We start from the raw sequence: 12096 nt of genomic DNA on the forward strand, positions 1-12096 counted from the left end.
GTTTTCTGAGCAGGCAAGCCACACTCGCATGCTCTTGTCGAAAGATCCTTAACCTTTTTCATTTTCATAACTTTCAAGAGAAACTATTTTTTTTTTTTCGTTAGCTGTGAATAATGAAGCAGGCGTATAGAGGTACTTTACCTGAACAGGTAGAAAGATCTATGCTTTTTATATAAGTATCCCTATCTAGGCCTCCAAGTCTAAAGGTACTTTAATAGTAGTAAGAGTGCACAAAAGATAAATATAAATGTAACTGAGAAATCATCAACTCTCTATACGTTAGTTATTGCTGATGCCTTAACCGGATAAACCATTGTAACTATCATACGCACCATTATCCAAGCAGAAAGGCCTTAGAAAGGGCTCTATGAATTTGTAGGTATGATCGCTGCGCAAGCCTAATCTGATAAGAGCAATTGACAACTGAGGGCCTTGTAACATGAAAAAAGTACCTTAAATTTTTTAAAATGAAGAATAGAAGGTGCACGGGAATAAACATTTCTCTAAATCTACTAGCCAATATTATTCTACATTACGGAGTAGAGCGCATCGATAAAAGCCAAGTCATTCGACGTTATCTCAACAGTTTACTACAGAACCTGTTAATTCCAAAATTAATTACCCCTTCGACAGCGGTGGTGATCAGGATGGGGAAACAATGTAGACGATGAAGTGCTAATAGATCGCAATTGGCCCCTCGTGTGGTTTGTCTGTTTGATCGATTCTAGTGTCGTGCATAATTTTTCATATGCTTCCACACATAATATACCTTATTGGCCCACAAATAGGACCTAGCGATACAGATGATAAAACAACTTTTTATACAACATCTGTTGACGAAGCATCTACTAAGAACACGTATGTGTAAATGGGCTTAGGTCGTGGATCCCAGACCCTTCCCCAGTCCATGCCTGCACGCAACGTTCGACTTACATTACTCTAATGGTCGATTTCATTGACCCATGCTATCACCTATTAGAAACTATTATATAGAAACCATATAAGAAACCATTCCCATCGTACGACCAAACAGTTACTCTTAAATGAACACAAAAACTACAGGATAAGCCCATGTCACACAACGATGTTCTTAAAATAACAGTACTCTTACCTCTATCTCATACAGAATGTTTCGAAATCAGTGCACTTCTCTTGCCTTGGCAGATAACTTCGAAAATAACTTCAACTGCGTGCATAGTTATGGAGCGGACGAACTGTAATTACGAACTAATGCTATTTCACTCAACGGGACGAAGTTACTTCACAAACGTAGCACTGGCATACGTTTACCCGCTTAGCTGATTAATTATCAATAATATCATGCTAATTAGATAACTTGAGTTCCTAGAATATCAAAATTGCAGTTAAAGGGCTTAAAAGCCATTTCATAGGGTAATTATTACTCCGACAGACCTTAAGCCATGTGCCGTTCAGCATGTTTAAGACCCTTGACAAAATCACTCCATCAGTGTTAACCATTGTTAGGGCAATGTTTGTACCAGAGTATTGTATCACCCTTTGTGCACCTCTGTGCATTTAATATGAGTGAGATAATAGTAATTATGGTAATACGATTTGTTGAGAAACATCTCCAGAGACATTTGTTTGTACTTTTTCTTCCAGCGAGGAGAATTTCACAGAACACTGCAACTCGCTTGAGGTATCCTGTTCGTAGAAGATAAATTAACATATAGAAAATAGAAGAACGGCGACACAGATGTTGCTATTATATTGCGCGTAAGACAATGTGAGGTTGTTTCTTTTGGAGAGGATTATGCCTTCACTGCTTGAAGATCCATGTCATTGTATCAGCTAACTAAACATTGATATACCAAGCAAATACCGAATTGTCTCATAAGAATCAACGTCATAGCAATCCTTATCCAGTAACCATATCGAGGCAATTGTTTGGAAGCCCTAAGACAGCGTTGCTATATACAGTATAATGGGAACCGATAATAAAAAGAATCGACAAGTGTCTATTGTTAATTTACACGCTTGAACGTGTTTCGTGTGTGGTACTGTCGTTAAATATTGCTTCAGACTATATAAGCGAACCTAATTGCAAAAGGATGATCGTGACAAAATGTTGCCATTGTATCCGTGATATGCATTTCGCCTGTTGTGATGCATAATACATTATCGTAGAGTTCAAGGTCTGACGCTTTGGTTCCGCGGCGCCAAAAGTTGAATCCATGTCCTTGTGGCGCGTCAGCGTTGCGAGGGGCCAAGTATTATCTTACGATACTGTTACTATTGCCTAAAAAGGCCGCTAAACCTCGCGAGCTTCAACCGCAGTCAGGTAAATCGTTCGAAGATTTTGTACATTTACTATGTTATTAAGCCCCTATTAGCGATAGGCCTCTAAAATGTGGGCATCGGATTTATAGATCGACTATTTACCTACGTAGCTTGAAATGCAGTAATATCAGAGCTATCTCTATGATACGCAACTATATAGCGAATACGACCTCGTTATAGATGGCACACGAAAAGTCTACAATAGGTTCAATCATTCAGAACACAATCGAAAATGTGCCATGATAACGTCCTGATGTAATTGATATAGATTATGGCATGACTAATCTCATCGGCATAATATTTCGTCGGCTTTGTCAACACCCATAGTTAAAGCGTAGTTGATATAAAAAAAAAATAAATAAATAAATAACAAAGTTAATAAAGTACATTTTGTGCGGGATATTTCTGATCATTTTAACTCCTTTGGATGACCGTGTTTACATGACGACCTGTTCTTTGACTGCTGCGCGTATTAAAGGCTGAACATTTTCCTTACTGTACATTCTCGTTGACGGCTATGATTAAATTGAAGAAGTCTATTTCGCTGTGGCCTGTATGACGACTATACTTGGAAGAACTTCCAGCTTATGTTACTTACCTTTACCATACTGAATGCGCTTTAATATTGGCGTATCCAGTGTGAGAATAGTTTCCGATAGCCTTCCGGAGCTCCGGAGTATATATACATATGATATTGAAGGTAGCTTGTTCTGCTAAATATCATGATTTAACTAGCACCTCAATGTTTGTGACAACTTTTTCTGTGGTATTTTCTGACACACATCATAAAAGCCTGGTTCATATTTGCTTCTAATCATCTATACTGTTATCTCTACGCGCGTATCGGCTACCTGACGCTAACTACGATATAAAGACGACAACAAGAACATCACTGTACAATAGACTTGTTACTGCTTGCTTCTGTTTTTCGTCAGAAAGAGTCGGCAAAGTATAGGAAGAACTTTTTGATGGCTTAAACATCAAATAGATAGAGTACAGGACAGACAGCCATCGTAATCGTTTGCTGATGTACGACTGAAGCAACTTGCGAAGCAAGAGCAGGACGAGCCTTCAAATCGTTGTCTGTATTTATACATGCGAAACACGGTCATCGGATAATAAGCTGGTGCCAGTGCAGAAACATAGTAAAACATGACGCTCAAAAACATAAAAACAGTGTCTGGAACTAAGAACGTACGCAAATTATCTGCATGCCGGGTTCGTTATAATCTGGGGATACATCACATCTATCCTGACCCGAAAACGTTAATGAAATTGTTACGAATGTATTTGGTGCTGAACTTTGCTTTACGCAAAAAAGAGGTATAATTCGAAAGCCTTCTATAGTGGCCCAAACCGATTCCATTTGCTAAATACGATCCGCAGCGTACCTATAGCTGAAGCACACTCATTAGCAATTAAATAGCTCTTTTAGAAATTTTGATACCCATATAAAACGGATATCGATATACAACTCCGTTGTGTCCGGCAGTATATTTTATTAGCCTTTACAGAGAATTTCCGGACCAGTAATAGCAGTCCTTTTCGATTAAGTCAAAGGCAAAATCTAAGGAGTATACGCACCTAACGAGCAGGTAGTACATACAACAGCGTCACGAAAATTCTAAGCTAGCCTAATTTGCCAGAAGAAATAGAAGCACCTTATTTCAGTAACCTAATCGTTCTCCTGCTGAATTCGTTAACAGCTATGATCCAGCACGAAAGATCACTATCCACGTAACGAAGTAAGTTTTCCAGTGTCGGCTTTTCCACTAGTGACCTTCAATCCGATTTGATAGTTGTTTTTGAATCGAAAACCGTTCTCTGCCCCCTAACAAATCCGCTTGTCTGCCAATTTTAAATTTGACCACAAGGGTCTCGATCGGCTAGCTCGTAAACTAATTGTACTAAGCGGATACGATACAGAATGACAAAGCATCTGCAGCGATGGCACTGAGAAAATCAATACTCCCCGGTTATCAATGAACTCGTCTTTGCTACGACTGACCACAATTGACTTCACCTACTTTTTTTCGGTCACTTTCGCAATCCGTTTCGTTCATGAATAACGGTACCGCTATCTGGTACGACTGCACGATACGAGCTGTGATAATAGCTAGTACTAACGCGATACATTGAGGACCTCCTTTGAAGCAGCACCAGCCATTGGGGAATAACATCTCATTCAAAATAAAACGAAGCACTGCATTAAAGACACAAGATTGAATTAATAGTTGCACAGTTTCCACTAGCAACACGGTGATTCAATTTTTCTTAAAAAATATCAAGTAAAATGTTCAATTAAAGACCGGACGGAACTATGGCAACCCCTCTGCTTATTCGACTGTGAGACTCTCGCAAACATGTTTTGAATTTCAACATCTTTCTTAGTGTTTTAGCCATCCAGAAAATAGCATTACTATACCTGGAGCCACAGCATCCACAATTTACTGGTGCACATTTACATTAACAAACACCTACAGCATAATAGTTACTTCAAGCAAAAAGAACACGTTGATATTTCAGAAAACGCTGAGAGGGTACATGTACTCCAGCAAATAGTATTATTCTATATAACTGACTTATTATCTCTAGAGGCTGGAACAGACATATACCTCTGATGGTTCGTAGTGAAAGCTTTCCTGCCCGCCGTGGAAAAGGAAAAACGGTAGCCAGGCTCTGATAGCCTTACACCGATTTTCATATATAGCTATACTGCATTTAAATGGTGATTGATTAACTCGAGGAGACCACTATGGTATAAAACCAATGCTACTGAATCTTCACCATGAAAAGTAGTTTTCTTCTACACTTTGAAACCTCTGCTCGTAGATTGCTGTTCTGTAGTTACTGTATCCAGAGATTCACAAATGAATATAAGCTGGAAAACACAATCATACACTAGGACACCCGTCTACAAATGACTGCAGGACGACCGAAAAAAGCACTAACATCTCACAGAGACACTCACTGCAATGATAACATCGAAAAACCACTACTTCTCATAGTGGAACAAGCGACTTTTAACTCCAAGTTTTCGCTAGATTACACATCTATTCCACAATGCAGAGAAAGGGTTATTTTCGCGTTTTGCTTGCAATGTGCTACTCACTCGGTTCATTAACAACACCATCATCACCGTTCTCCATAAACTACTGCCGTTTAAACTAGCGGCCGTCTTCGAGCCCTTCACGGGGCTGTGCTTGCCACAATGAATATTGGAAATGCCGCTGGTATCCGTTCGCCTGTCGGCTGTCCTATGTTTCGGCAGCTTTTGCCCCACAGTGATGCTCCTGACCGCACAGAGAGCTGTGAGCTCGACGGAGCACGGTTCTGTTATATCTGGAGTTAGGCGCCATCTTGATTCGGCGCTCGTCCTTTCGGCAATTTGTTCAAAAACTACAGTATAGGTTAAATAGATGGTCGGTGAGAAACTACCAGAAAAAAACCTTGCAATCTCATCGTTTTTTCGTGTTTTGATACAGCATGGATTATAAAATTTTATTAAAACATTACTGCGAGCTAAAGCGTAGCATAGAAGTAACGCTGAGACGGAACCCAATGAAAATAAAGTGCCCAAACATCGCTGTCGATTACTAGTACCAACAGCATTATCTACGTAATTTTACTATAGCAAAAATCTAATAATGTGCCAATTGATTGGTCTTAGGTGGGTTATCGGTAGTGGTTCGTTTGGCATACGAACCTCATTTGTTCATTGTTGTTCTCATTTGTTTATTATTTTTGATAACTGATCAACGACAATCCGAGTACAAACAAAATATGATAATATATCTTTTATATATCACAGCAATGGGGCAATCGCTTGCTTGTCGCATGTTAAGAAATGATCTTTACTTTCGTTTCGTACAATCTACTTTGCTTCCAAGATGACTTAATCGGCAAAGTCCTGAACAGTACCCTCGTTCACATCTGTCGATCTAGTGCGAGCTTATTCAGTGTTCAACGAAGCTTCTATGAGCATAACTTCGCTCCTGCACATATGGGTGAGGGACGGCCTGCTTCAAGCCTTTTTGTGTGTCTAGCCGGCATCCTTACGTCGACAAAGCACCAAGCAGAGGTTGTTATTCATATTAAATGTGGGTCGCGCGTGTTCTCTGTATCCTCGCTAGCGTATTCCGACGTGTAATCGTCGTTGTTGCTGCGGTGACAGTTCCAAGTTTGTTGTGAAGCTTGGAGTGACTTATATCGTGAGGTCTTACACTTGCGCTAATCTTACACTGTTATTTTGGAGATGGGTGACCAAGTGAAGGAAGGCGGTACGGCTTCAAAGAAAGCTCTGAAAAAGGCTCAAAAGGAAGCTGAAAAAGCTGCCAGAAAAGCAGCTCATAAGGCCGCGGGAAAAGAAAATGGGTCAGATTTGGTAAGTACATTTACCACATGCTGGTCCATGTTCTCCATGTAGTAATTCCACATGCCGTTCCATTCTACTGCGTATCGCAATAAGAAAAACGACTAGTGATAAAAAAATTATCTACTTATTTATTTAATTCGATTATCGTGTTACCACGTTATCTACACTTGTTAATTGTTAATAAAATATCAATATATTATACAGCATTATTGTATTAATTAAACAGTACGATTCGATATGGGCTTCGAAGGCTTGGGTTTCAAACAATCACTACGACTCAATGTAATGACAGTAGATCCTTGGGCATCGCAAGTGACCGAAGCTGAATAGTATCTGCCCGGTTACAGTTAAAAATTGCAAGTAGTTAGTGAATTGAAAACCTAGTGTCGTTGATTGTTTCTTTCTCAACGATTCCGTATCGGATTTTAGAAGGCTGCTTAGTACATTAACTTCGGAATTTAAAAGTAAATTAGATCTAGTTATAACAAAAGTACGAGACCAAATATTTGTCGCCGCCCAACGCTTGTCACTATGATTGAGCACGACAGCACAGTATGGGGCAATTTTTGGCCGGTGCAGTGCAGCTGCAGGCTCTTCCGGTAGCTGTTTGCTGTCTTTAATACCTATATATATTTAGCGAAGATTGTATAAATGGTATTCGTCGAACTACTTCTTTGTTTTTTGTTTATGTAACTTATTACGTTTCGTATTTTTGTGCTCCGATACAGTAAAATACAAAGAGATTTCAGTGCTAAGGAAAATTAACTCGGCATTATTCTTTTGAGGTCAAGTGGTTTACGCTCGGTACGAAACGCGCGCTTTCAAAAGACTTGACACTGCTGATTCTTAAACCTCTGTTCGTTTTGCATTGAATCTCAATCGTGAGGTCATCTAGGCCCACGATACAATGGGTCTTACACAACAAAATGTTCACTCGGATATCAAATGCTAGTCTGTGATTATTTAGACTTTTCTTCAACGAAACCTCTAAAACAGCTTGTTAAGCGTGCGCCATGGTAACTATGTGCAACTGCTAAAACTTGAACCAGCGACGTTTTCCTCAAGAACGACAAAGTGTATATTTTAACGGCTTGTTGGCCAAAATATACTCGTATTCTTTGTCCAACAAACATTTATACATTTGGCTTCACCGTCTGTTAATTTAGCCATCAAGGCTATATGCGAATGAATGTCAACATTTATAATAAAGACAATCTCTTCTGACAGCCCGAAATTATTTTTTTTTGAGAGCTCGTAAAATTAACAAGCATGTACAGTGGAAATCTTTACTTTGAAATGTTGCCCGGATTCATCAAAACACAGACTTCTAAATTAGACCTTATGACCTTATGTAAAATTATAGGTATCAGACATCGTAAAACAATAATATACTTCGAAGCAAAACAATGATATGTCAGTGATCACTTACTTCCTTACATGATGATGAAACACGATTTAGGCGTTTAGCATTTTCTCCTAACATTTAGCATATCTTTAATTATTACCTCTTATTATATAACCCGAGTATTCTGAAATGGGACTATTTTTAATTTCGATAACATGCGATAGCCTATACTCCGTGCCTATTCATTTTTTTCGCTTTTTCTTTACTGGCAAAAACGGCAACCATTTTACAGAATAAACAGACTGGCGCTGCCGGCGACGAGGTGGATGGGTCGCAAGGTCTCTATGGACAATACCCCATGATCCAATCGACGGAAAAGCTTCAACGGGAAATGATCGAAATCTCTCAATGCACTTTAGAACGTGCCGATCAAATGGTACGTTTGTTCGCTGATTTTTTGTACACACTGAATTTTTGTATTTCATCGAAGGCATATAAATCGCATTTTTTATGCTTTAAATATGAAAACGTATCAAATGAACTGGCAAAATTTTACTAGCTAATGGTGAAATTCGTTTGGATACATTCTTACAACCGTTTTGAATAGTTGGGATTAACGATTTGCGGACTTATCCTTCAATTTGCTAAGTGACTTTCCTCGTTCGTGATAAATGATTCGCATTATGTTACATTTTATCTTTTGACTTCCAGGTCTGGCTGCGTGGTCGTCTACATACATCTCGTGCAAAGAGTAAACAGTGCTTCTTCGTTCTCCGACAACAACATTATACATTGCAATGTTTGTTAGATGTCAGCGAGGGAACTTCGAAACAGATGCTGAAATTTATTTCGGCCATTCCGAAAGAAACCATTGTAGACGTCGAGGGAAAGGTACCTTAGACGACTGCTAGTTTGCTAGGCAGCATTGCAAACATGTTTTAGTATACCTTCATCACTCGTGTCGGTTTCACGTATAATATCATATTTAATAAGGGATCGAGCTGTCATAGCTCTTTAGTTGGAATATGTTTCCTGTTTTTCTTGACCAGTAATTAGTTTGTGGCTGATAAAGCAGGCTGAATGAGATTTCAATAAACATACATTTAATAACATATTTTCAAACGCCTGTAACTATCCATAAGTAAACATACACCGTTTCGTTAGCGTTAATTTTTTAAATATAGCAGCATCGTTCTGTCGAACCTACAATAAACGTCATAAACGAATTAGACTATTACAAGTTCTGTTCTCCTATTTTGAGAGCAAAGATAAAAATCGTTCCCAGTATTGTAAAGCGGCGAAATAAAAATCGAGCAGTGACAAATGTGATATAAATGCATTAAAGCCGGTAGCGAAAAAAAATGCGTAATATTTGCCGAACTGGTTTTTCTTCCCCCAGCTCGTCAAATCACCACTGAAAATCGAATCCTGTTCCCAGCAGGAGGTCGAATTGCGGATATACCAGTTCTGGATTGTGTCGCTTAGTGATACTCGCCTACCGCTTCAAGTAGAAGACGCCTCTCGTCCTGAACCCGCGGAAGGCGACGAAGAAGCACTGAAAATTCGTGTCAATCAGGACACGCGGTTAGTATCTCGCCCACGTAATTATGATCCTCCATAGATGGCTTGCTTTAATGTCGTTTTGTATTATGCGTATTTTAGTAACAGTTAAGAGATATTCCTAAGGCTACTTCAAATATTCTATATGTATTTGACAGTAGTTTCATTCACAGAAGTTCAATAAGTCTATTTCGTGAACCATTTACAGCTTGGATCACCGTGTCCTTGACCTTCGCACCCCAGCAAACCAAGCAATCTTCCGACTTCAAGCAGGGGTCTGCCATTTGTTCCGGGAGTCTCTAAATCGACGCCATTTCATCGAGATTCATACACCCAAAATTATCTCGGCAGCCTCCGAAGGTGGCGCTAATGTATTTGAGGTTACCTATTTTAAAGGTAAAGCGTATCTTGCCCAAAGCCCGCAGCTCTACAAGCAAATGGCCATTGCCGCAGATTTCGATAGGGTTTGTAGATTTTGTTATTTATCCTGGCTTTAATTGTTTAGGAAGACTTTATCTGAAAATTCATATGTCCGGTGAATTATGTGTATACGCTGTGCAATTTTAACGTGTCCAATATAAATAAATAAACTATATATTTTGCATAACATTTGAATTTCATGCTACTTGACGCAAAATCTATCCTTAGGGTTGTTGATTTTTTGATGTGATGGCTTAAAATCTGTTACTGCAACGATTAAACTAATAATTAGCTACGATTATGATGTTTCTACCGACCCACCTTCTTGAGAGCTTAAGCTTCTTGATGAGTATGTAAGAAACAGATAAAAAGTTGCAATAATGACAATTCATACTGTTTTACGAGTAAAGCATGGTACGTTTCATTTACCATAAACATTTTATCTTCTTGTTTGTCATTTTCTTCTATACATTCTGTAGGTGTACACGATTGGCGCAGTATTCCGTGCAGAAGATTCGAATACGCACCGTCACTTAACGGAATTCGTCGGCCTCGACCTTGAAATGGCGTTTAAGTATCACTATCACGAAGTACTGGACACTATAGCCGAGATGTTTGTCGATATATTTAAGGGCCTGCGCGATCGATACCAGCCCGAGATTGATACAATCAATAAACAATACCCCTCTGAACCATTTAAGTTCCTTGAGCCGTCATTGCGGCTGGAGTATTCCGAGGGGGTGGCAATGCTGCGAGCGGCCGGTGTTGAAATGGCTGACGATGAAGACTTAAGTACTCCGAACGAGAAACTACTTGGACGACTAGTCAAGGCGAAGTACGATACCGACTTTTACGTGTTGGATAAATATCCTCTGGCTGTTAGGCCATTCTACACAATGCCTGACCCAAACAATCAGATGTTGTCGAACTCTTATGACATCTTCATGCGAGGCGAGGAGATTATGTCGGGTGCTCAGAGGATACACGACCCTGAATATTTAACCCAGCGCGCTAAGGCACACGGTATTGATATATCAACAATTCAGGCTTATATTGATTCGTTCAGGTGAGTATTGATAGGCCGAATTATAAAATCGAAACCATATTTTGCGACTGTATGGCTGACATATGCGCTCATGAACTAGCTGCGAGGCAAAGAGATCGAGGATATTCTTTTTTACTTATTTAAACATTTTCCAGCACATATGTTGGCGAAAATGAGGAAATACCGCAGGCGTCTAATGACAGCATCGAACATGTAATCTTTTGTGACACGAGGTCGTGCAACATGATGACCAAATTGTAAATGTTAAGATAACTAACCAATGTATGTCGATTTTTCAAGTCAATATGCATCTGTTCCTTATGCGTTCATACATGTCTGTCCATCTAATCGTATACATACGCACGCCTATGCACGCCTCGAGTAAACGCTACGAAGTTTCTTTCACAGGTATGGAGCTCCCCCACACGCAGGTGGTGGCATCGGCCTTGAGCGTGTCGTCATGCTTTACTTTGGGCTAAACAATATTCGGAAGACCTCAATGTACCCCAGGGACCCGAAAAGGCTTACCCCTTAGGCACGGTCCCGTTAAAATTGTGTCTTCTACCGTAATTGAAAAAAATGACTTCAATAAAAGAATTAAAATAATTTTTCATTGTTGGATCCTGCTGAAGATGTGTTGTCACTGTCATTATTTGCTCGTACTATTGGTGACATTTTTTTTTTAATTTTAACATTTTAATAAAATGTCGTGTTTGCCGAGCAACAGATAACCTAATTTTGGCAGAAAGGGTCTATGCATAGACCCTGTAATTGAATTACGTTAAATGTTTGCATTCATTTTCGGTGATAAATTTATACGTAAATGGCTGTATCGATATATAATACGAGCCATAAGTAATTCTCAACGAGATTTAGCCGTAGTTTTCTACAGAATGATTTTCAAATAGAAGTTAGTACCGCGTCTGTCAATTGCAGGACCTTAATTAGGCATTAATTGCTTGCAAGTTTCCGCAATAAATCTATTCCGTACTCCCAAAAATGTTAATTACTAGGCAACGTTCCCCGTAAAACCCTTTATTTGGCGAAATA

General features: G+C 39.3%; 2 protein-coding genes across 5 annotated transcripts in view; one reads left to right on the forward strand and one right to left on the reverse strand.

Moving 5' to 3' along the window:
- Snrk (SNF related kinase) overlaps positions 1 to 12096 on the reverse strand; it is a 103658-nt gene that overhangs the window by 58412 nt on the left and 33150 nt on the right. The window contains exon 1 of one of the 3 annotated variants that reach the window (XM_022831579.2): positions 5414 to 5734. The exons of 1 other annotated variant lie outside the window; for it this stretch is intronic. The gene's annotated coding sequence lies outside the window, so the exon portion shown is untranslated. Of the gene's footprint in view, positions 1 to 4916; positions 5735 to 12096 lie in introns of those variants that run through there. One more of the 3 variants, XM_022831578.2, reaches the window with a different exon arrangement.
- On the forward strand, positions 6320 to 11677 carry AspRS (aspartyl-tRNA synthetase). Of its 2 annotated transcripts, none has more exons than XM_022831582.2 (7): positions 6320 to 6685; positions 8314 to 8457; positions 8733 to 8912; positions 9421 to 9605; positions 9790 to 10045; positions 10481 to 11067; positions 11455 to 11677. In XM_022831582.2, exons 1-7 carry the CDS (start codon positions 6557 to 6559, stop codon positions 11579 to 11581), a joined length of 1608 nt encoding a protein of 535 aa, XP_022687317.1. In that variant the 5' UTR covers positions 6320 to 6556; the 3' UTR covers positions 11582 to 11677. The 2 variants fall into 2 exon arrangements, with proteins under 2 accessions (XP_022687317.1, XP_022687319.1); XM_022831584.2 differs by having other exon boundaries at positions 9463 to 9605.

This window comes from Varroa jacobsoni, unplaced genomic scaffold, assembly GCF_002532875.2.
Source record: "Varroa jacobsoni isolate VJ856 unplaced genomic scaffold, vjacob_1.0 scaffold_340, whole genome shotgun sequence".
NCBI classification, from domain to species: Eukaryota; Metazoa; Arthropoda; class Arachnida; order Mesostigmata; family Varroidae; genus Varroa; species Varroa jacobsoni.